General features: G+C 28.6%; 2 protein-coding genes across 2 annotated transcripts in view; one reads left to right on the top strand and one right to left on the bottom strand.

The window, feature by feature from the left end:
- Positions 1–27741, bottom strand: part of LOC119672120 (LIM and SH3 domain protein Lasp-like) — a gene marked incomplete at its 3' end in the record, with an annotated part of 65160 nt that overhangs the window by 17477 nt on the left and 19942 nt on the right.
- On the top strand, positions 23868–24627 carry LOC119672121. The gene is made up of 2 exons (XM_038083088.1): positions 23868–24220; positions 24276–24627. Exons 1-2 carry the CDS (start codon positions 23963–23965, stop codon positions 24612–24614), a joined length of 597 nt encoding a protein of 198 aa, XP_037939016.1. The 5' UTR covers positions 23868–23962; the 3' UTR covers positions 24615–24627.

The raw sequence follows: 27741 nt of genomic DNA on the forward strand, positions 1-27741 counted from the left end.
ATGGACTCAATTGATATTTTCTAAAGTAATCAATAAATTAGGGGATCTAGAGCAATGCCAAATGGTCGCGATTATGTTCCACAAACTACTGTCGGAGAAATACTTCATTTTAAAGGAGTAGAGTTCTCATAACACTTTTTTAATGATTGTTGAGTTTCTACAGTATTTTTCTTGATCTTGACAAAATTGTTTTTCTCTCATTATTTGGTAAGTACTAAAAATAGTATTACTCAAACAGCTGCAATTTAATGACTGCTGATTGAAATGTCATAAAATTTTAACATGTGTCGTGTTAAGGACACTCAAAAAAGTTTCGTAATGGTTATTTTTGGGATTTACTGAGTGAAATATTACCTAACTTTGATTTTTAGTAAATTTATAAAACAGCGGTCTTCATCTTTAGGAGTAATTTAAGCCTGATTAAAAATTGTAGTAATATTTGTTAAGTATATCCTAATTACTAGGGCAAGTTTTTAGTTTATAAATTAAATAAATATTACATTACATTAAATAAGAAATTCTTTATTTCTCTAATAGAATGGTCAACTGATAATTCTTTTAATTGAAAATAAAAATAATTTAAGTCAATTTTTGCAACACAAAATAGAAAATTTTTGTAGAATTACTCATATAAAAGGTTAATAACCGACTAAAACGAATTAATGCAAATATTAGATTTAATATGTTAAAGTATATTAATTCTACTCTTAATTATATCTGATTAGAAGAAACTTCATGTGTAAGTCAATAAGTTATCTGCGAATACCAATCACAGAGTAAAATTATATAATAAATAAAGAATTCCAGCTAAGTTGTTCTGCTCTGAAAGATTCTATTAACACATAACCGTACAAGCAACTTCAAATCTCTTTGAATCACGGTACATGCACCATAATGAATAAATTTGCAACTCAACGTGTTAGCACAGTTAACACTTAGATGAAAATTTATCTACAATTGTTAACTTAGGGCAATGTAGTGTATATAGCAAAAGTTTGCCTCCAAAATGATTTAATAGATATGTGTGTGCGCTCACATGTGCAGATATGAAGTTGTTATAATAACGCTTCCAGTGAATATTCATATATAAAAAGTTACTATTAGCATTAAAAAAAATACGTGATTCCTCAGATTGTAAATATACATTTTTATATACTTTTTTTTTAACAATATTTAGAAAAAAACAAAATATGATATAATGAAAAAACTAGAAAAATTTTATGGTGCGTTGCGTTTAGGCATGCGCACATTTTTCCGCAAAAGTGAACACGTTCGCAGCATAACAACGTCCACATATGGACATTAACATGTACGTCCACCAAATCCAGCCAACTTGATCTGCTCAAAAAACAGACGTATACAGTCAACACACTTCATCCACACATTATCAAAATAATAATTGCCTCATCAAAGCTATTACATATTATGAGTATATACACTCTTTTTACTTCTTCTACTTTTTATAATTTTTCTTATTTTTTTTTTTAGCCAAACTAGACCACGAAACTCAAAATATTAAATCAGTGATTTTCCCTAAGCGCTATTTAGCTTAACCAAAGGTTAATCTTTGATTAAGTTCGCACATTTTATTGTTGAGATTTGTGGTGTATGTTAACATGTTTTAATTGGATTTCCGGTCATATTTACTTGAGTGTGAGTAAGTACATTTATTTATATTACAACTAAAAACATATATGTTTAGTATATATTTAGGAAATATGCAATGTATGCCGCCGCCTTCATAGCTCACGCGATCTGTCACTATCGTTCCACTGTGATAAATGCGTTTTTGCTGTTATTTACAATAAATTGATGACTTCTCGAAATGTATGTTAATAGTGCTATCACACATATTCTGCGTGTGAGTGTATAGTGCTAACACAATGTCATCGTGAGATCATGTATGTGTGTTTCAGTGTGATGAACTTTTCGTTACATGCAATACATTTATATTTCATATCAATGTTACAATAATTTATCATTATTAATTTAGAATGTAGAGCAACAAAATTTAAAAAATTTAATTATTGTATACCGTTAATCCATATAATTGATGGCTTTAAGCTAAATATTAACAATGTTAGCAATATATATATGTATTTATAAATAAATTTAAATAGTAACTGATTAACATATTGTATATATGTTATAATGGTTATTTTTAAACTAATAATTTGTTTACAGTTAAAAATACTAGTAATTAATATGTTTAGGTAAATAGTGTCTTTAACATAAGAAATTCTATTGTTGAATTAAGAAGATGCATGCGGGGTAATATTAAAAATAATTCCCACTATTTTGCTCTAATAATTTAAGATATATTTAATGTTATACCAGGTGTATGCATAAGTTTTTTACGGTTTATGAATCTTTCCTCTTTGAGGCCCTATGCTCCAGAAGGAGAAAGACAGTAGTAAAGTAGAACTAAAATCTTTCCGCTTGCTCGTAAACATCTGTTGAAAGCACCTTGTGACACATTTAATGCTTTGTTAATTGATATTGAGTTGAAGTTGGGTCATCATCCAGTAACTCCAGCAGTTGCTCGTTTTCACAGTTTTGTGGTCTATCAAAGCGCTCACTATCTTTCATACAGAAATCATTAATTTAAATTGTTAAGCCCTTTCTCACATTTTCTAATCGATGGAGTAGGAGTATGAGTCAAATGAATATGCTGCGCGTATATTTTGCAGACACCATCTTTTAGTTAAAACGAAAAATAGTTATGCATACACCTGATACATCTTTATTGATCCTTAATATTAGGTTATATAAAAAATATACTGTCTCTATATATATTAAATTTGACATTAGATGGTGTTATTAGCCATATATCTGGCAACACTTATCCGATTGCGTCAAATGAATATGTGTTCAAAAAGGTGTTATTTCAAGCAATAGTTTTTGCAAATGCAGTTGTGTAATTCGTCTGATATGTATAAAATTAATTATATTAATATAAAAAATGAGAATATATCTACAAAAAGACGCTATGTGATGCATTAAGATATTACTATAAAAAAGATGAAACTGTTGTAAAAAGTCTAAAAAGTTTGTGCGATTTATAGTGAGGATGCTGTGAGTGAACGCCGGATTCGGGACTGTTTTGCCTCATTCTGTTCTGACAATTTCCATGTTTAAAAAATGCACCTCGATTTGATCACTCTGTCACTATTAAAGTGAATAAAATTTTGCAATAGTAAATAAAAACTGACACGCAAGCTGTTAGGAGATAGTAGAGGCATTATACTGCAACCTCATGACAGGTTGAAATTATTTAAAAAGAAGGGAGGCGGCAGCGGCAAATATTTAGGAATCTACAAGAATTAGAATTAAAGTGAAGAAATTTGATTGACTAAATTACTGAAATCGCGAAATTGAACTATTTTTGAAGCAAAAGACGATAAAAAAATGAATTAAATAAGATAATATACAACATGATCATGGTCAAAACCCGGTGACTTCCCACAAATGATTTGTATTGACGGTAAATAAGATTATGTTGACTGTTTCATGAGATTAGAAAGGAATTGTTTATTACAAGCTGATCTAGCCTAGTTCAACGGAAAGGACCAGATTCTCAAAAACCCACCAGACTTGGACAACAGAAAAAAAGTTGTGTTTCATCGTGGCAATAAATTGATGGAGCTTGGTTGTGAAGTTTTGTTACATATACCGAACCCATACCGGTTTCTAAATAATTCTCTTAATGGACAAAAACTGACTTACTGAAGTGGTGCTGAAAATTGCTAGAAAAAGTTTTTCGCTGATTAACCAGAGAAGTTTTACACCGATCAAGTTATGAAGTTATCCAAAAAAATATTAGAAGGTCATAAATAATAATGGCCAATATAAACTTTATTAGAATTAATTTTCAAGACAAGATAATTAAGACGGGGGTTCTAGGCTAGTGATACTTTTTATAAATTTTTTCACTCAATATATAGGTTTTTCGTTTCCAACTAATTTTATTTTGGCAGGTTCTTTTGTACAAGAAACAAAATAATTCTATTATACACTGTTTTTCTGCTAACGTCTTTAAAAAAAAGCTACAAGATAACATAATTTATAAGTACTAGGAAATTAGTTAATTTTTGTTGAAAAAGGAGTTTAACCGACAAATATGCTGGTTTCATTTGTATTGTTGTTGTAATATTTGTATCTGTGCATGCCCACCTAAGTCCATTGAGAAAATATTAGTAAGACCAGTAAGTACTTATCTGCACTCTCTAGAGAAGGAAGCTGCGAAAACACACTATACACTTGTTGATTGCTTAATACCATAAACACATTTTCCATTTCTTTAAAACTTCACAGTGCTTTCATGGTTAGTCAGATTATTTCTAAAATTTCTTTGTAGTAACACAACGGGATCAATTTTTAATAAACTATATGTTTCATTCCTTAGTATATAAGGTTGCAATTTGCTTTAAAAACTGTGAATAATCATCTCCTACAATATTTATACAAATCAAATTCAATCTTCTTGAAGTACACAAAACCATCACCGCTTATTATTATTATTTCCAGTTAATTTTTATGAATGCTATAACACATTTAAGTAAAACACTTGGTTAATTAAGTTTTAGCTTTTTATGTAGTATCTCAACTACTTTTCTAAAATTTATTAGAAATGATTACAAAAGTTTTAAAAGTATATTCCTTCTTACTTCAAATTATATAATTTATATGGATCTCGCTTGTTGAGAAGACTACTTTCACATGAAATTCTAAATTCGACACATGTTTATTAAATTAAATTACAGGGTTTTAGAATTTCATATTTTATATATTAAAAATTTATGAAAGTGAATGAGAATTATATTTGACTTGAGTATAAAAATATATGTTGATTATAATATATGATATATATAATATATGTAATATTTATAATATATACATGTTAATATATATGTTATTAAAACTTTAATAAAAAATTTTTGGCTTTTTATGAAGTAGATTCCCAGCTACAACCTTCTCTCATTTTCTAAAATCTATTAAAATTGTAGTGTCAAGCTTTACTTTTATTACCTGATAATGTCTAACTTAGTTTCAATTTGTGAAATATTTAGTGTATTTATTTGAGCTTTAATTCATTTTTAATATTAGTTTAGTCCCTTTTGGGAGCATTGAACAGTACTTGATCGTCGAATTTGGCGGAAGGCTCCGGAATGTAGACGCGGTCGATAAAGGCATATTCAATATTCAATAGCATTACTTATTTAAATATTAACTTCATTCAGTTTATTTAAAAATATAAACTTATGTATATTATCTTCAGAAATTCCATCTTATCTTAATAAATTAAAATATGTCCACAATTATCATATTAAATAAGTTTAATTATTACAAGTGTAAAAGTGTGATCGGCTCAAAAAGTAACAGTATTGGGGCGCACGCAATCAAACGAAAAGGAATTTCTATAGCTTCCAGCAAGAGAAACATAAAACCCAAATAAATAAATAAAAGTGGTTCTTATTATGACTTACCAACAACAAAGAAAAATGCAGTAAAATCACTGACACCAAAAAAAAAAAAATTTAAGTTTCCTTCATGTGTGCATTTGATACGCACACACTACAGAAAATGCAGAGTCGCGGGCAAGACTAGCAGTAGCAACTTCAGCAACCAAAACAAATATTGCAAAACAACAATAAAAATGCAAGCATTGACCGACCGCATTTGTCCAAGCCAAAACCGTGGTGGTGCACTTCAACACTAAAATATTCCAAGCTACCACAGTCAGTGCTTATAATATGCTTTGGTCAGCTGGATTTGGGAGTGTGGTGTACGCAGCAAATGCGGAAAATCGTAACATCATTCAAATTAAAATACAAGGCATGCGTGGATCTCTCTCTGTGTGTCTGTGTGTGTGTGAGTGTGTATCTATGTGCGTCAAAACAAAAGTTGCGCGTACACTCGCTATAAAATGCAATGTGACACCTCTGCGCATGCTTAAAATTTCACTTTCATGGATTTTGTTGGACAAAATGTTGATTCGTGCCACAAAAAAACTGTTGAATGTCTTTTATTTTATTAAATATTTTTTCTTGTTGTATGTCTTTTTGTTTTTTAATAAACTTTAATTTATTACAGTTTCATTTTCATTAAGTTTTTATATGGTTTTTATGTTTGACAGTTTTTGTTTATGCTTTTATGTTATGCTTTGACTTGTGCGCATAAACGTATAAACGTAATCCCCTTCAAATTATTTTTCAAAAGATACATCCATCCACACTTACAGAGATCGAGATCGTAATTGTAATGTAGGAGGTGTTAAGTAAAGTAAAAAGAGTGAAGGTTTCCTTGAATATTTTAATTTTATATAATTTTTATATATTTTTATTTCAGCATTTTAACAATTGAATGCTTTTATTTTTATAAACGTTTTCGTTTTAAACTGTAAACTGATATTTTTTACGGACTTTGCTTGTCTAATGAGAATTTTATTCGCAGACTGCCCAGAAATTAGCTCGAATCGTTGCGTCATTAAACGGTGACAAATGTTGACAAGTGAACTTTCAAAAAGTTGCGCTACTCGTCGTCGTACTACAAAGTGTAAGTGAAACTGATATCTCTGCTTAAGAATTGGTTTACGGAAGTATTTGGGTTAAAGAATTGAGAAACAAGAGCTCAATTGAGTGGCTAAAGTATTTAAGCTTACAGTGCTAAGTAATCGTTTTGTATTTAATATACAATATAAATATTGGCTGCTTTCGTATATAGTAAACGTTTTTGTTTTTGCACACATTTTTTAATTGTTTTAAGTGTTTTAAAGTATTTATGTAGTCACTTAAAGCAAACTGTGTTTTGGACTTTATGTAAATATGAAAATTTATTATGTAATTGCAATAAGGAATGCAAGCATTCCATTTTCTCAAACTACAAAAAAAAAATGATAAAAAAAATGATTCAGTATTAAGTTCATACCATACTAAGTAATAGAAAACACTAAATGAGTATCTATCTATATTCCCATTTTAAGCCATTGTGTTTTGGACTATATATATATATATATATTTATATATAAATCCTAATTATGTAATTGCAATAAGGAATGCAAGCATTCCACTTTCTCAAACTACAAAAAAAAACAAGTGATAAAAAAAATGATTCAGTATTAAGTTCATACCGTACTAAATAATAGAAAACACTAATATTATAAATGAGTATCTATATACGCATTTTAAGCAATTGTTTTTTGGAGTATATATATATATATATATATATATATATGAATCCTAATTGTATAATTGCAATAAGGAATACAAGCATTCCACTTTCTCAAACCAACAAAAAAAAGGGATAAAGAAAAACTATTTAGTATTAAGTTCATACCACACTAAGTAATAGAAAACACTAATATTATAAATTTTCCAAAATAACTAAAAAATAAAAACAAAAAAAAGAGATAAAATAAAATTATTTAGTATTAAGGAAAACACTAATATTATAAATGTTTCAAAGTATCTATATAGTCACTTTAAGTAAATTGTGTTTTGGAGGATAGCATATACCATAAATATGAATATAAATATAAATTATGTATTGCACTAAGGAATCCAAGCATTCCATTTTTTCACAAAAAAAAAAAATGATATAAAAAAAATTTTAATGGACTTTATTTTTATTATTAAAAAGTATAAAGTTCATAACATAATAAGTAATAGAATAAACTAATATTATAATATTGTATTTTTTACAGAAAATTCTAAAACTAAATGGGACATCTTTTTGCAATTATATATTGCTTATTTTATTATTTTATCATATTTATAATGATGAAAAGTAAGGGTCGAAGGCAAATAAACCCCAAAAAATCTATTATAAAATCTATCTTATTTAATCTTGATCTCTTATTTAATGCTACCTTTCACAAATTTGAAATGGGCTAAGGGGACTTATTTCCAGTGGAGCAAATTTTCTTTTAAAAATATATTTCTTCAATAATTGTTCTACTGCTCCGAAAGTAAACAATCAAGAAATCGGTTTTGGAACTTTTGGAACTCCTATCCACTTCTATTATGTATTACAGATATACAAATATATATATACATATGAAAGGAAGTTTGAAATTTATTTTATGTTGATTTTAATGATCTAATCAACTTTGAGAAACATCCATTTAAATACGTGTTTAGTCAAAAGAAAAAGGAACGGAACGTGGTTACGAAGTTTTGTTGTATCCGTTGTATAGTCCGGACCTTGCACCATCTGACTACCATTTGATGCTGCCTTTGCAAAAATCTCTTAATAGTAAAAAATAAACCGAACGAAGACGTTTTTAGACAACTCTTAGTAAAAGTAAGAACATTTGTGCATAAAATTTGATCATATTCTATTAAAACTCATTTGGACAGATCTTTTAAAAGTGCTGATTGAATGATGTATGGGTTAAATGTTTTTTGAGCAACCTTTGGGTTTTGGCAAGAGAAAGTTAATTTTTTTGTAAAATGTGAAGGCATGCACCTCCATACACTTTTACTGGTTTTGGATTAATTACGTTTTCAGCTATCCTGTAGATACTTCTACATGATATTGATTTATTTTTTCTATTAAAAGAAAATAATTAAGGCAGCAATACTTAATAACTTCAGTTTTGACAGTTATAAAAAATAAACTGACATTTATTGATATAAAGAAATTAAGTTTCTGTACCCGTTAGTGTATAGGGGGTTTGAGGGTTCTCAAATTTTCTTTATATATGTGACAGACAGAATTGAAGTTTCTGGAGCCATTAGTGTATAGCGCTGAGGGTTCTTAAATTGTCTTTATATGTGTGACAAACAAGATTGAAGTTTCTGAGTTTAGGTATTAAACTATGTTTATACGAAACGAAGGAAACTCTCTCAAATGATAGCATATATTGAGCTCATAGATCATAGTGCAGTATTGTTCCTTTTGTCATTAATAATATGCAAAACAATGTGTGGAAATGATTCGTCATAGTAAAATTCTTTTTTTGTTATCAAAATCATAAAATATTTAATTAAACATAAGATAAAGAATTGTATTAATAATTTTTTCAAAACTTGTTCCCCAATTTGAATTTTATAAGTATGCCCTATCCGGTTTTTATCAATTTCTAGCACTTTATAATCACTTGTAAATATTTATAAAAACAAATTGTTTTGATTGGCGATTTATTCCATTGCTAATTTAAATGTTTACGATTAAAGGCATAATTATTTATCAAACCAGTTTGATTAAAACAAAAATAAGCAAAAATTAGCACTGATAAATAAATTTTAGATTTTATTGCGAGTGTCCGTGCCCACATTGTATGGTACTACAAAAACCAGAGACCATTCATTCAATAATAGCGCAAAAATATGTAAACAAAAATTAAGCCAAACAAAATATTAGAGTATTCCAATATTGAATCCGACAGATTGAAATGCTTTTCTAAGATTTAAAGTCAAATTGCAGTGGCGTCGGATATGTCAATTTTTCTATTGTGTTAAAATTGAAAAAACTCAGAAATCCAATAGGGAAAAGCTGTACTTTAATTTTTTTGTTTCAGAATTTACATGCAGGAATGCGTGTCACATTAAAATTTATTTACTGATTGCTTTGTCACAAAACAATAAAGTTGGAAAAATATTGAAAATTATAAATTATTATTTATTTCGATAGTATTCCATTGACAAATTAATTGGTATTCACAGAAAGATACCAGTTCGGCTTGATTTTAATTCTTGTACGACAGTCGTCTTTGACACTAAAAATATACACAACAAGTCTGTCTGTTTGACCTATTTTTATTGTATTAAAGTGGAAACCTGCATAAAGTTAATTGTTTTAATAGGTTTAACACATTTTTTTTATTTTTACATATTAACGGTTTTTGAATTTGTAGTTTTAAGATAAATTATGTTTTTCCATTTTCAATCGAATGTGTATTTTATTTTTTATTTTTTTTAGAAATTAACTTAAAATGAAGAAATTAAATAGAAATATTAATTTTATATTATACATCAATAATATGTATGATTCTTAGCATAGGAGAGTTTTTTTGTGGTGAGAATACTATTATAAAAACAATAATATAAAACAAAAATGATGGAATATCTATTAGGTTGTAAAAAAAATGTCTGGTCTTGCACAGAGTTAGCATCTCCATCTCTCTACTACTATTGTCAATTAGTATGTGTAATTCTTTAGAAGTTTTGTGTGATGAAGAAAAACGAAATTTAACCAACAAAATATCATTTTAGATTTGAAACCAAAATATAATAAACAATTTTATTAAATAACAACATAAATTAAAATGAATACACGAATTAGATCACCCATTCGAATTTTTTTTCTTTACTTAACCTTATTATAAACTACGGTAGACAGTTTGGAGACAAACTATATTTGTATATATGTAATAATAGGATTAGCTTTAATATTATTCCTTATTTCTTCTTCTTCTATTATCCTCTTCTCTCAGTGGAGCATTGGGCTTCTACCATACTTTGTATCTAACTCTTTTGGTGCTTCTCGGCTAATATTTGGGACCTGAGTTCGAAACCTTTGGATGGTATCGGTTGCATTCATCATGACGTTCGCGCATGGATTGGGCACATCCAAAAGCCTTGTGCCAGCTGCCATAGCAAGAAGATTTCTCACATAGTGATTACCCTTTGGAGTAATTATACCATTGTTGCTACTGTTCATTCTCAAACATCCTTACTTCAACAAAGTTTATTTTTATTTTACTGCCCACAATTTATGTGGTAACCTTCAAATGTAATATATCTAGATTTGATAACAATTTAAACTTCAGTTAACTCGTTACAGTAGTTTAGTGACGTAACTATAGTAATTTATTCCAATATTTCGGGATGTAGTACACAGCGACTGTTACCTAATGTATTACTACTTCAGTAAAAGAGATATTTTGAGTTTAAAGACATATCGATTTAAAAACACAGTATGTATATATTAATCTTATAAAAGATGAAAAAAGTCTAAAAAGGTTGTATTTGAATGTAAGTTAATATTAAGTTTTCATATACGTAAATTTATTATCTTTTAATGTAGTTTTAATGATTACTAAATAAATAAAGTAAGAACAATAAACCTAATGTTCTTTATAATGCTGAATTTCACCTGAATAAATGTTTAAAATTAGTTTAACAATTGGTTTATTTAAAAATTTCCAAAACATACTACTGAGTACAGACTTAAATTATGCTTAGTCATATATACATAATACAATTCATACATAAGCCAGTTTTAAGAATGATTGGGAAAACTGTCCTTAATGACTTTTAAAAGGATCGGTAAAATATTCATAGTGTTTTTTGAAAATTGCTACCAGCACTTTTCCAAAAATTAGTATTGATAAATGCAAATATAAAATATTTTACCGATCATTTTACCGATTATTCGCGCATAAATGCAATGGTTCAAAAATAATTACTACAACGGTATAGAAGTAAATTGCTTTAGTGACACTGAAAATATACTTACAGTTTTATTTTTCTAGAAAATCCTTGACATTTTGCCTAGTACTACTAGTTGCAGCATATAGGTTGGCTATACTTTGTTACCCATATATGTTATATATGATATTAAGTAAATGCATATAGAATATGCAATTTTTAGAATTACTTATATAAAGTTATTTGATTTACTTAAAATTAATTTCTACTGAAATAAATTATTTAAAGTTTATTTAAGCTTTCATCAGTCAAATTAACCGCACCCATGCAAAATCACACAACCCTAATATTAATTCTATATAAGACATCCGAAAAAAATTTACATATACGAGTATCTTACAAAGACTACAAATTCCTTACATGTTACGAAAGAAATAAAAATATGTTAATAAAATTTTTTTATGAATAAAAATTACGAAAATATGACTCATTAGCTTTAACAGCAATTTCAAAAAAATTTTTTGTAGATATTTTAATTTTGATGTATCAGCAACACTTTTAAAGCCTTAACAATTCAGCAGCCAGTCTAAGTATGTTATGGGTACTCGTATCTAAAAAACTGGTAAAGCAACTTCATAAGCACAACTGACAAATAAAAATAATAACAAAAATGATATATACTCCTGTTAAATCTGACGCCAGCATTGAATTACTGCTATAGGAATAACTAACACGGGACTAACGCTTACATTGTATTTATATGAAAATGAAAAGTAATTATGAATAATTTTAAGATATAAATAAGAGAAATAATTATCATATTTATATTTAAATACTTTGTGAAAAAGTTTAGGATTTCAGAAAAAAAAGAAGCCATTTAATATTTTACCTTTTTGAGGAAATGTGTCAATATTTGTGAAAAAAAATAATTATTATGACGAAATAATTAATTTTAAAAGTTGACCATGTTAAGGTATTCAACTTTGCATTGAGTCGGAAGAGCTGTTTTCCAGAATGCCTCAAATTACAAAAGCAACAGATGTGATGAATGAGCGTTCGACGGTTTAATTCACTTTTTAAATGATTTCAAAATAATTTGTTTATGTTTGTATTTTATACTTCATTCTGCAAAGACAATCACACAAAGTAATACCGAAAGTCGCCCCCATATGGTCGTCTGAACATTTTAGATATACTGGTTCTGGTTCATCTTATTCGCTGCTATTTACAATTAGTAGTGCTTCTAAGAAAAATGTACAACACTAACTGGGTTAAGCTGAAACTATTTGTGTCAGGGTTAATGCCAGCCAGCAGTAAAAACAATGTTTATTGTCTTCAGCTGGTATTTTTTTATATTATTTAAGTATATTTGTTTCACATACTCTAGCGAAATAAGGGCTTGGAATGAGAACTTCTCATAATTAATTTAAACTATGATTTTATAATAATTTCAAATTGCGCACATATAAACTATTGCAGAAAGCCATTTAAGGTTAAAGTAATGAGAGTGCTGTGTCTTACTTACCCACATATATATACTTATAAATTATATAAATTCATTTTCAAATACAAAAAGTATCTCATGCAGTCAAACTGTTGAACTGCTCGCTTATAGCAATGACTATAATTATTGTAAATGAACTTGTATATAGGTATATGTACATATAAGTATAGCAAGCGGGTAAACGGAAAATTATCGCCCCGGAATAATGAAAATTAAATGCTACAAATTAACACCATAAATGAAGTTATATTCCCATACGTGAAAATGAAATTGAAAAAATATAAACAAATATGGTCAAATATAAAGATACATTTAAAAAAATATATTACAAGTTGATTATGTCACATATATAAGAGCGTGCTTGAAATATTAATGAATAATGTAATGTAATATAAAGTAGAAAATATAAAATAAACCCAAATGAGTTAAATTATTAAAACAATAATTTAAAACAAAAACGTTTTACAGTTTGCTCAATGCTCGCTTCGTGAAGTATTTTTGTGGCTAAAATACTACTTAAATTGCTTACTTGGCGTTAAATAAAAAGTGAAGCTATTTATGGTTGAAATACATGAAATGCTGCCCGTCGATAATCATGTGAAATTTATTTGGTTTGATAATGAATTTACTATATGAGTTTATTACCTTACAATAAATATTCAAACAAAATTTCCTATTAATTTTAAAATTCAAGATAATTATTAATAATTGTATAATTAAAACAACATTGGACTTTCCAGAGAGTACGTGTAAAGATATAATATAATGTATAATGTATATAAAAAACGGTTCCTAATGATGACTATGGATGATGGTCAAAATATTGGAGATTGTTATATCAACTTTTATAATTAACATATACTATTATAAAAATAGTTATAAATTATATTAATTTTTAAAATTTATAACAATTAAATATAATTGTACATTAAGTATATATTTATTTGTAACAAAAAGTTTTCTTAATAGCCCATAAAAACAATAAAATTAGAAGAAAATTGTTACTATATTAGTGACGGTATATTATATTTATATATATATATTTAACGGGTCACCATGGACTGCGTTATCACCTTAATAAAATGGTTCTGTCCGAGAAGGCTTAGTGTCGACTCTGCTTAGAAGCAGATGAGACTACCAGTCACATTCTCTGTGACTGCCCAGCCTTGATCTGGGCAAGGAGGAGGTCACTGGGAGGAGAGCTGCTCTAACCTTCTGACGTTGAGGAGGTCCTCAACGGACGACATTCTGGCTTTCATTCGAAAAGCGGAATGTCTTCTGTTCGGTTAGAGTCAGTTGCAGCACAAAAGATCAATCTGGTCGCAGTGCTCTGCTCCGTTGGGAGCTAGTACACCGTTTATTTCTAATTCTAATTCTACTGACGGTATAGGTGACATTTCACGATAAATATTAGTTTACAGAGATATTTTTCACAAATGTTCAAGCTTTATTCTATTCTCCCTTTATTACAGAGAATTTATTTTATATGGCCACTGATGGCCGTGTATATACCGGCAATACATTAAAGGTATGTATTATCTTGTAACTACAGAAATGGTTATGAGTCCAGAATGGTAACGAAGCTCCGGTCTGTTGAGTTTAATTAGTGACTTGAGGTCTGAACACTAAATTAAGATTGAAGAAATGCATTGATTCACTTGAGTTAAATTACGAGTTAAGTATCTCTTATTTTCGACTGATATACTGAGTTTTTGCAAGAATTCAAACGCAGAAACTATGTGTGTAACGATGTTGTCTTATGTACCAAATAAGATTAATTGGATGTACAGAGTTCAATTAAGTGGTTAGTTCGAATTAGCAAATTATCAGTTGCAATTGAATTATTGAAATTTGACATTTCTAAAATCAAAAATTGATTTTCAACATATTTATTAAGCAAAAGGAATATTAACAAGAAAGTAAGTCTACTTTGTAATTAGAACATTTGGTTATTCAGAAAGTTGCTAATGATAATTACCATATTTAGCAAAAACCTGTAGTGAAAAACATGTTTTTGGTCAATATTTGTTTGAGTAAAATTATAATATGAGTTCATTACACAATAGTTTTTGATTAAATTAAAAAAATTTCATTGGGTTAAAAATACGCAAACTTGATATGAATGTTTTAAATGAAAATTAAATAGTTTTACAACTGTAGAATAAATTAGACTGAACAGTTACCACATTGCATATAAATGGTGTTGTTTAGTGCTGTATAGCAGTTAGCTACTTTTGCTTTATTACTACAACTAGTAACTTATACAGAAGGCGATTAGCTACTAGTAACTTGCTAGTTAATATATGTAGCGAAAACTTGCTGAAGCCACCTATTTTCAATGTATGATTTAAATACTTTTGTAAATGATGTTGAATTTATTTCCAGAAATCCAGTACTAAGATTGTACTACAATTTACGTGTTTATGATTAGAATTGCTGTCGACAAACCAATTATTATTCTTTTAAGTTTTTAATTTTATTACATTTCATTTGTATTACGGACTTGGAACTATTTTCTATATATAAGATTACTATCACAAAACTGTGAGAAGTATACAAGGCTTATGAATAAGAGGATCACAAGGCATCCACTCCATCCTAACCTAACCTTTAAAAGACTCTTCAAATCAGGTAAACATATTACCCGTAAAAACTGCTTCCTTGAGGAAGAAACTTTTTCCATTATGAAAGATTGCAACATACAAGCCCTATTTCATCAAATAGGTTAAATTAAATAGGTTAAAAACACATAAATGCTAGAACACGGCACTTATCATTGGCAACCAAATTCCAGTCGGTGTTTCGGCGTTTACAAGCAAGCTGAAAAAACATGACTTCTATTCAGTCACGCATTCAATGCTTACGAAGAATCATAAAAATATGGTGGCCGGAGCACAAATTAATACCAGCCTATGGGAATGCAAGCAACAAATACAAGCTGTCACTGAAATCAAAATAAGAAAATTGATGTGGATAGGCCACACACTTAGGAAACCAGCATCCTATATAACAACACAAGCACTACGCTGGAATCCACAAGGTAACCGCCACCGGCCTGGTTCTCCAGATAAAATATGGCGAAGAACCGTGGACCAGGAGCTCAAAGACGCACTGGAATCAAATTACTAGAGAAGCAGGCAACAGAGATAAATTTAGAAAAATTTTTGGGGTCATATGCTTCACTAGGAGAGAAGGATAGCCGTAAATATAAATTTCAATAACTAAAATTTTACAAATATTTTATGTTATAACTTTTTCAAAATATGTAATATATGCAATTAAAAATTACATATAAATATATTTTGAAATGAATTCCTGAAATAATATTATAAATGCCTAAAAAAAGTGTTTTAATAATTTTTAGGTCTTCTATTTCAATCTTTAAATATAAAAGTATTTTTTTTTGTATTTAACTACAAAGTACTACCAAATATTTATAGAAAAATCAAATGTGTAATATTAACTTCAATGCTCGTATTTACAAATTTAATATTTGATTTGGAATTTTCTCTAATCAGAACTGCAATTTGCATTTGTACGTACGGAAAAAAAAAATATTTCTATTAGAAACAAGAATACTGAAAAGTTTATTTGGAAAAACATTCGAAGTTCTAATATTACGACTACGGTAGTACGAAGTAAAAATTTAATTAAAACTGAAAACTAAAATTTCAAAATCCATAAACTTTTAAATAATTTAAAAAAGTTAAGAGTTCTACTACAATATATACCACCAACCATTTTAAATAACAATTGTATTATCAAACATATTAAATATTTATTTATCTATCCTGAGTTTTTCCATTATGCGGTATTACAATGGGTGAATTGACCTAAGTATATCCCCTCTGGATCACATGTATAACTTAAACTATTTATTCATTTATCGTGTCGTAATTATTCTATATTAATAGCAGATTATTAACTGAACTTGTCGATCCTTTTTTCGAGTCAGCGCAACTGGGCACTTTTACTCTTTGATAGCTGGGGTACTACAGGGTACCCCATCTCATTGACTAATTTATGTATTCCTTATAAGCTTCATGATTATTCAGTGATTGATCTAAGATCTGCGTACCTCCTCGTTCGGAGAGTTATTACTCTAAGATTAGATAGTGCTAAGTAGGATAGCCTGTCAGTTGTCGCATATAACTTCAGGGCTCTTATGTATTTTTTGGTCGGGTCTATTCTAAGGTCTCTTAGCATGTCGTTTGTGCGGATGGCACTTTGAAGAGTCTTCGGAGCATTATGTAGGTATCGTTTAAACTGCTCTTTAAAACGATATCGTTTACTTGTGTTTTTCAAATTATAAATTTCAAATACTTTTTACGCTTAATGATTCTATTCTGAAAATACGCAGTTTGCAGATTTTAACGGTGTACATGAATGTATTTATGTTTAATATATAAAATTTTTATTTATGTGCAGACGTCTTATTCCACTATATATTTTAAACAATAGAAAACGGAAAATCATTTGAAGCAGACTATTGTAAAAAATATAATCATATCTTGGATGATTTTTATAATTAATAATAATAATATTGGTATTACTTATTACCTATTTATTATATGATATCATTATTTTTTAAACAATTATGATCTTCTTCTAAGAATTGTTTTTTTTTTTTTTTTTTTTATTTTTTTTTTATTATTTGAAACACAATATGTACAATAATATAAATTCATGTTTCATTTGACTACGACTAGTTCATACAAGAACTATCAAGCAGTTTTGTTACATTTCAGTATACTTATTAAAATTGTGAAGTTGTCAAAGACTTAGTGTTAATAGTAGTAATCTAAATTATTATTAGACTACTAATTCGGGAGTAGATCTGAAGGCTTTGTTCGTTTAAGTCTTCTCAGCAGGCCAGATGTATTAGACAGATGGTTGACTGTCTCGTTTGGATGCTGTTGTAATCGTTTTTGGTGCTTTATCGCGAACTTCTGGATTACTGCAGCCACAGATTCGATCTTCAAGTCCCGATGGAGGTCAGTATTCCTAATAAACCACGGAGCGTTGACTAAGTTTCTTAAAACTTTGTTTTGAAAGTTTTGAATGATTTGAATAGTGGATTTTGGTGCACAACCCCATAACTGGATTCCATACGTCCACATCGGAGCTAAGACTTGCTTGTATATCATTAATTTATTGTTTAGAGAGACGGGTGATTTGTTCCCAAGAAGCCAATATAAATTTTTGTATTTGGATTCTAATTCAACTCATTTTTTCTTTATATGTTCTTTCCATTTCAACTTAGCATCTAAGTTCATGCCAAGGTATTTAGCTGTGTTTGAGTATGGTATTTGAGCTTCTAAGAATTGTAAGAATACCAAAATAGCATAATTGAGATATAGAGAAATTAATAATGACTGAGGTGAAGTTAGTCATGGCTGCCAGAATAGCACTTTTAATGTAAACTACCTTATATTGATAGTTTAAATAAAAATTTTTAATTCTGTTTGCTAGCAATTTAATTTAGAAGTCAATAATTAGTTTCTGTATATAAGTGGGAGAAGGGAAAGTTAATAATTTTTTCGAAAATAACAGTAATTGGACTTACTGAAATCAGTTTTTATGTTTGTGTTTTTATTTTTTAATTATATTTATTATTTTTTCATTTATTTTATTGTTTTTATTGTTACTTTTTAATAGTAATGCGAAAAACTATTACTTATTAATTTTTTTATACCTTTTTTATAATATTTTTATTGTGATTATCCCATTTTAAAGACAATAAGTTGCATATAAAGAGTGTGACATACTTATATTATAATATCTTGATTTGGCATACATTTTAAAGACATCACGGTGCTGCTGTATCAAATACGCCAATATAAAATTTATGTGCCAATAATATCAGTGTTGATACTATAGCGACGACATCGACACCAATTCAGAATATATTGCATCGCTGAACAATACTCGCACGAAACACTGATGACAATATTTTCACACTGAATATCGTAATATGTATCTTTCGGTTAATATTAATATTTAATTTCTATGAAATGAATGGATAACATATATTTCATACGTGGTGGTGTGCAAGTTTGCGTATATATGCAACACTATTGATCCACATTTTCCATTTGCTCCAATTTTAAGACAACCACAGCAGCAATATGGAAGTTTCCTTCCTAAATTGCCCGCACGAACTCGATTGCATACAATTTCCTTTTGTCTTGAACGATTTCTATTATTAATGTCGCTTGGCAACTTTCTTATGTATCTTTTCTCATAGCTGCAATCGCTGTTAAAATTGAGCGTGGCACTACGAGTGGTTGCTTTGCCTAATGCAGTTGTATGCAACATTTAATGTGCAAATATTAAACTATTACGTCGTTTTACTACTTCGTTTGGTTTATTATGCAACTTTCAAATTATGCCATTTTAATTGAGATTTTAGGTTTTACGCTTTGTTCATTAAAAATAATGAAATGACTCCTATAACAGCTCTTTGAGATTCCCATTAATTTGCTACTCAAAAGCAAAATGTTGATTTTGATTTTGGTTTTGGTTTTTTTTTACGTTTGTGTAGATTTTCAAATGAAATTTAACACGAATTTCATTTCTTCCAATTGTGCACATCTTGTGTGCACTATGGGAGTTGTTAAAAGTTAATAATGATTATTGGTCGAATTGTACAATATTAGTTGGAATTTCATTTTTGTACAGCATAGCAAGCAACTTTTTCGATTTTCAGTTACTTTTAGTATCAATTTTGCATAATTTAGCTTTATGCCTCAGAGGTATTCACTAGGTTTTTTTTTCTTTTTCTTTGTATTACTTCACTGTCAAAACTTACTACACTCCGATTACTTTTCAATGGCTATTTTAGGTATTGAACAGTAGAGATAAGATTTAAAGTTCAGATACAAATACATGCATCTGCATTTCAGATCATGCTTTTGTACTTCAAAATGACTAAAGTTTAATGAAACAATATAAATGTTATAAAAAGTAATAGTATATAATTTTGAAATATGTTTTTTTAGAAAGTATTATAAGTTCAACATACGAGTATATAAAAAATAATGTATTTTCTGCAATTGAAGTTTCATTTTAGTAATGAAATGTTTTTATTAGCAGACCAATGGTCATGAAATTACAAAAAATAAACCCCCTGATAAACATTGTGCAATTAATATAGAAAATTAAGAAAGTAAACTACTTTTTCTTTAGAATATGCTGCACTGTTAGACTAAAGCAGAAGTAGAAACTAGAATTTTTTGTATTCGGTTTTACGAAATATTAGAAGAAACCGATTAATCGGAGAGGAAAATAAAACAATTAACATATATAATTAATATAGTCTTTATTATGTTCTTTTTATTGTCTTATTATCTTTAATTATATATTATCCTCTTTATTGAATGATTTTTATAATATTATAATGCTTTTTATGTATATGTTTAGATAACTTTATAGATTTTTGCATAACTAATTGATATATATATAGTTTCAATTATTTTATTTAATAATTAATTTTCTATTATATATATATATATATTATAGTTTTTTGCGTAAAATACCAAATACAAAAAATCGTACAAACAACAACATATTTTATCATCTCTAAAAAATTTGTATATTGCACGTTCATTTTCACTTGCTCTTCCTTAAACTTTTGCTCAAGAAGTCTCCGAAGAAGTTCACTGCGAATAATAATCGCAAATCTAGATATTCAAAGACTCAGTATTTACAAAAAATCCGGAGGCTTAGTAAAATAAATCGGGACTTACAATATGTATGAATAATAGATTCTAGTAAAAAGTTGACAAGAAAATAGATTAGACCGAACAAGATATATAAAGAATATAAATACAAAAAGATTTCTTCTACAATATTTATCAGTTAATTTTTTACTTTATAACCAAAGGTTAGTAAAGTTCAGAAAATTAGTTTCAAATTATAGAAAGAACAATTAATATTCGTATAGGAAAGTCTATTAAGTGAAATTATTTTTGTCATTTGCTATATTTTTGCTTTTAAGACATTAGTAAATGTAAGAGGAATAATATTCATAAGTACTTTCGTTATTGCAGTTGATAGAAATAGATATATTATCTATAACGAATATGTTATTACGAAAAAAAATATATTAACTACACGTTTTTAGCGTATAAATATATATAAATTTACTTCTTTCGACAGACAACCAAATAAATCTTAGTCGACTTAGTGAAAACGTTTTTTTTTATTAAAAACGACATGATTTAATTTAATATGAAAGATGATAAAGTGATACAAAAGTAAAGTGAAAAAGTGAAAAAAAAATAAAAAATAAAATAATATGAAACTATGAGTAACAATAATGCTACAAATATTTACTTCCATACAAACTATCTTTTTTTATTTTATCATCTTTTCAACAAGTATAATTTTAAAATATTTATTATAAGATATATTATATTTTTTATAAATATATATAAATATAATATTTATTTGAACTCATAAAACTATGAATTATCTTGACATTACTAGTTATTGCTTATATTTAGGTAAATAATTGACCACCCCTACACATATATAATCTTTGCGAATTACCACTTCTAAAACATTATAGTTGAGGCCCTATGCTCTACTAGGAGAGAAATATAGCAGTAAGTAACACAATAATTTATATCGTTTTTCAGATAAGATAAAGGAAAGTTACCTGGAATTTAACTATTTACAGCAAATAGTGCAAAACTTTCAATAAACTATGGCAAAAACTGAAGAAGAATCTAGTGTTTATGTGATGGATGAAATGTTCCTAATGGAATAAAATTAATATAACAGTTACACATTATAAATATTCCATTAATAAACGGAAAACTATATTGAATCTATTACATATATGTTGTATTTCTATTTAATAAAAATTGTTATTATAGGGTATAAGGCTGTAATAGTTAATAAAGGTACAACAATCAAAAACCAAACTCCATATAGGTACCATATTAATTTTGCATGTTTAGTGGGATTTGGTAGATTATGAATTAAGTTAATAACGGTGATATAGAGTACGCGTATGAAGCCGATGTAAACCAATCGGTTGGTATTATGAGAATTTATTTAATTCGTTATGGAGAGAAATAATGTAACTAGGGCGGTAGGGGCTAAGGGGCATGGTTGAAGCTGAAGGAAAGTTTGACTCTAAGCTATAACAAAGATCGAATATAAAGAATTATATAAACAGTAATTAAACACTTAATGTAATTATATTTACATATAAATTAATTTATATTGAATGAATTTATATCTTTGTATAAATGAGTGTAAAGGTAGTTTACATTGAAGACAGAAAAATGTTAATTTACTTAAACAGATTTCATTAAATGCAATACGTTTGCCTATCCATTTCAATATATTTGCTATTGACATATATATACTCGTACTTATGTGTATGTATTAAGAGATATATAAACGTTTTGCAATTTAAATTTTATAGAGTTAATGAAGGGCATAAATATTTTAAGTCAATTTTGTTTTAATTGAGCAAACAATATCCACTAGCAAAAGCAGCAACAACAACAACAACAACAATGTAACAAAAACAATAAGAGTGAAAAGTGTGGCAGGCGCAACCCTGTTGCATTTGCATGCAGTGCCACAACTGCTGTCTGAAATTATTCCATAACTCCTAGCAGGAGTGGCATAATGGGGGAATGAATACATCAAACAACAAATGCTTGGCAAACAAACATGTAAAAGCTGTTAAAGTTGCACGGAGTAGTAAATTAGTATGAAGTGGATCGTTTATACTTATAGTGTGGAAAACACTGCTGTGCGCCGCATGTAGTAGACTTTAAAATCAGCAAAATTCCAGTCACTTCATGTAGAAACAGCAACTAGAATAGTCGTAACAGTAACACCAACAGCAGAAAAGATACATGGAAATGTGGAAATGTAACATTAATAAATTCATTAAAAATTTATGCTACGCAATGCAGTAAAGTTGTTGGAAAAACACTACAGTTTTCCACAGAAATACGAATTTTATACTGGAGTATATTTTGATATATATGAACATTAGAGTGGCCGCAAAAAATTTTTTTTTGATTTTCATATGTTTCTGCTTGTTAAAATATTCCTTTTGATGATAAATTAAGGAAAATAAAATTTCAGATCGATCGCATTGTGCCAACCCGTGCCGAGTTGAGCTCAAAGTTGTAAAAGTACCTCAATATAGAAAAAGTCATCAAAATTACTACTTTGCTCGTAAAATATATTACTAAGTTTTATTTCAGGAATATTTTTGACTAATTTACATTATTTAAATGTTTTTACGTTATGATATTGAATTCACTTACGTCTGTTTATATTTCCTACATAATTTTTGATACGAAGTAAAAATTGCAACACTGACATGAATTTCGTATTACGAAAGCTGAGTAGTAACATTGCTGTTATAGTTGTTTATTGACTGTCAAATTGACAATGAGAAAAATCTTTAACGATAATTGATCATTTACGTTGCAAAAATTAATCTGAATTGATATGGATTCCGTTTCATCTTTGCAATCAAAATCATCTCTAAAGCGGCTTAGATCCGATGATGATAATATATGGTATTTTTAATAGGAAAATGTGAAAGCGAAATCTTTGGAGCAAACTTGCCGTCAATGAAGTAAGTATGTTACTTCAACTGCTTTTCTATAAAATTCGTGTTGAACACAAGACCTTGAAACGAAGTTTTAGAAATGTGATTGATTCCGTATTACCATTTTGGCAAAAGGCTCGTATTCCTACTCTAACTGAATCTAATTGCCAAAAAAAATTACAAAAATTGTACGATGAGTGGAGGTTATTACAAAAAAGTAGTAAATCTCCACACGAAGAATGCCGAATCAGAGAAAAAGAGTTCCGTGAAAAGATAGAACATTTTATATTCGATATCGCAGTACCTACTGCTGTTAAAACAATGAATATCCAAGAAGATAAAGATTTCTTGATTCAACAAAGAAAGAAAGACCGACAAGGAAGCATAGCAGTCTCTTTATTTGTTTCCAATAATCATACATGAAAGTATATTTTTCGAATAGCAGCGACAGATTCTAGACTCGATATTGAGCATAGCAATAATAGTGAAGATTTTATGGAATATCCATCGTCCTCGGAAGTAGCAATAGAAGAAAATATTATAATTGGAAAAATACATTTCTTTGATGATAGAATGCTTGCTTGCATGGATAAATCTAAAATTTCTACTAGAGATGCGATTCATTTCATAAGTGCAACAGCAGCTGCTTTAGGTCATCGCGTAGAAGATCTTGTTTTGAATCGTACAACTGTCCACCTGATAAGAAAAGAATACCGACGCAGAAAAGCGCATGATATTTTGAAGAATTTCGATGTAAATTAGTTAAAGTTTTTACTTTTTAAGTTTTATTTAAGATATTTAATTGCAGATCCCTCAAGTTTTTGTATTCCATTGGGATGGAAAACTTCTACCAAAAATGAAGGGTAAAAAAAAGGTTGATCGACTTGCTCTTGTCGTCACAGGAGAAAAAACCGAAAATATACTTGGTATTTCGAAACTAGATAACAGCACTGGTAACAAAATCGCACATGCAATTCATCAATTTTTAATTACTTGGGAATTAAACAACTTAGTTGAATTTATTTGCCTTGATACAACAAGTTCTAATACTGGTATTCAAAAGGGTGCCGCCTTTTTGCTCGAGCAGAAATTGGGGCGTGAATTACTTTTTCTCCATGCTGCCATCATATCAACGAAATATTTCTAAAAGCTGTTTTTGAACTGAATTTTGGTACCTCATCGGCTCCAGAAATTTAAATTTTTAAGCGTTTTGCTGACGGCAAAAGAATTAAACGCCATACGCAATATTTGTATTTTTCTAACTCGCTATTACATACAGTATTGGTTAACATGCCAGCACGCAATTGAAGCGCCACGTAGGGATTTACAACTAATTAAAGATGCAATCCAGTATTTTGATAAACGAATTTCAGCGGTTTTATTAGAAAAATTCAAAAATCACTTGTGGTATTTGTCAGAAGAAGCAGTTGGCTCAGCATTTTTCGACTCTAAAGTTCCACTGGATACTAAAGGAAAGATGATTAAGGCTTTGGAAAAAACTAAAGATGACGATATTCCATGTTCAAAAATTCGAAACGACAATCGAAGACATAATGAAGCTCGAAGATAAGGATCTCAGCTATCTTGTTACTTGTAAGACGAAACGATTTTTTCTTCGATTGGAAATTAGCTCCGATTTTTTAAAGTACGATCCGTCATCATGGGGTGAAAGAGGTGATTATTCTTCTGGCCTGCAAATTTGTAAAAACCTGACAGTTGTAAACGATCCAGCAGAAAGAGCTGTTAAGTTAATCACTGACTTCAACCGAGCCTTAACATATGACGAAAAAGACAAACAGTATTTATAGCAAGTTGTTGAATATTATCGACACATGTATCCATCTCATACTAAATCGTCACTACTAAGCCGAAAACATGAAAAATTTTAAAAACTATAACAGTAAAACAAACAAAATAGAGTATAATTAGGTGAAAACATATAAATAATGTAAATTAGTCAAAAATATTCCTGAAATAAAACTGTTAGTAATATATTTTACGAGCAAAGTAGTAATTTTGATGACTTTTTCTATATTGAGGTACTTTTACAACTTTGAGCTCAACTCGGCACGGGTTGGCACAATGCGATCGATCTGAAATTTTATTTTCCTTAATTTATCATCAAAAGGAATATTTTAACAAGCAGAAACATATAAAAATCAAAAAAAAAATTTTTCCCATACAACTTATGGCCAGTCTAATGAACATAGCCATTATACCGTGAAGTAGGAGTTAAATTTTCATACAACTGTGTAGATAAAACGCTTAAAAGCGTAGTAATATATATAGATACACGAGTGAGTGCAGTTAACTGCAAGATATCAATCAATAAATGCCATAAGAACGGAGTTTCAAATTAAGTGCTTTACTAAGAAGGTTTAAATATTTAATAGACTAATGCTATGTATGTTACTATAAAAATAAACAAGTTCCATACATTTTGACAGTAATATATTATAGCACAAGGTATTTGCAATGAAATTGAATTTAAATCCAAGCGAAATAAATATCTAGATACGTTATTTTAATATTTTATTTGAATATTTAAAAGGTCAAGTTTAGTACGCACACAGTTTTGGTTAATTTAACACGACTAAAACGTACTGAAAGTAATTACAGGTACACACATCTGTTACTATAAATGTGTTTACTTTTCGGTCGGAAATACACGCTCTAATAACTTTTCATGGTGCAGCCAAAAAGGAAAATTTATGCACTTTATTTACATGTGGCAAGGTCAAGGTGGTTAATAACTATTGCACGCATAAAAAATTGTATATGGAAAATAATATATAATTTCGAATTTATTTCGATATTTTATATATAACAATAATATTTTTATATAGATTGTTTAACAGAATTTTTAAAATAAAATCTTATTTTTAAGAGATAAATGATTAATTTTTTAATTGTATTGGCACACTTGCACACCTATTTTCAAAGGTTTTCATTTATTTATTATTGAATTTATTATGTGCAAATTTCGGATGGAAACAACAGAAGTTAAATACTAATTTTAAAGTTCATCATTTATTTAATGAAGACAGATTTTGGAGAGAAAGATCGATCGATAAATAACAGAGCGAAAAGGGAATAGAGATAAACATAGTAAGTAAATAAAAATAAAAAATTGTGCTAACACAAAGAAAGAGAGTAGCGGAGTGAGGAGGCAAGGAGAGAAGGTGGGAAAATAAAAGGAAGAAAAAGAGAGAAGATGAGAGGAAGATAGAGAGAGTTAATAAGGAGAGAGATAAAAAAGCGAAAATGTGAAGACAAAAATATGGAGAACCCAAGAGTGAAGTGGTTAAGAGAGAAATGCAAAAACGCTGAGATTGAAACAGCCGGACTGGAGAGAGACATCAAGAGAATATCGTAAATAGTGCAACAATTAGAAAAGAAAAATCGAGAATATAGTAAGTAAGAGAAAATGGAGAGAGAAAGAGGGGAAGAGAGGAAAAGATACAAAGAGACGGAAAAAGATAAGGAGAGACAAAGATGAAAAGAAAGGGAAAGATACAAAGAGACAGAGAAAGAGCGAGAGAAAAAAAGAGAGAGAGAACGAGATTGAGAAAGACAGAGACTGAAAGAGAAAGAAAGAGAAATAATAGCGCGAGAAAAGTGAGAAAGAGGATGAGGGAAAGAACGTTGTTAGAAAGAGAGAGTTAAATGAGAAAGAACAGGGTAAGAAAGAGAAAGAGGAATAGGGAAATAACGGAGTTAGAAGTACAGATAGGAAGTGGAAAAGAACGGAGTAGAATAGAGGGAAAGACCAGGGTAGGAATGACAGAGAATGAGAAAAACAAAGACACTATAAAAGAAATGAAGGCGATGTTGTGAGAGGTTGGAAGTGATTTCAACAAAATATTTTAATGTGTTGAAATAAAGAAAAAATAGAACACAAAATAAAAACAATTATAAAATAATTGAATAAATAATTGAATAAGAATAAAAAAAGTAATATAAATAAGAAAAAATAGTCAGCAAACAAATAAGAAAATAGTTAATAGTAAGATAAAATAGTTACCTTTAACGATACAATCTTTATTTGATATTATGGTAAAGTTTGGTTTATTGTACGCTATAATCTCTTTCAATTAATTTGAGAGAATTCTTTTTTATTCTTTTTTATCTAGTTTGATTGAACTTTTGTTAATTTATATTTAATGATTTAATGAATATATATTTTATTAATGTATTGTATGAAGTAATATATATTTACTTCTAATGTCTTAACAGACGTTGCTTTAAAGTATTACGTTTTTCTTGTTTTGGAA

This window comes from Teleopsis dalmanni, chromosome 1, assembly GCF_002237135.1.
Source record: "Teleopsis dalmanni isolate 2A chromosome 1, ASM223713v2, whole genome shotgun sequence".
NCBI classification, from domain to species: domain Eukaryota; kingdom Metazoa; phylum Arthropoda; class Insecta; order Diptera; family Diopsidae; genus Teleopsis; species Teleopsis dalmanni.

Coding starts and splice junctions, on each gene's coding strand:
- LOC119672121 (XM_038083088.1), top strand. CDS start 23,963: ATGGAATATCCATCGTCCTCGGAAGTAGCAATAGAAGAAAATATTATA. Junction 24,221..24,275: donor ATATTTTGAAGAATTTCGAT/GTAAATTAGTTA, acceptor ATTTAATTGCAG/ATCCCTCAAGTTTTTGTATT.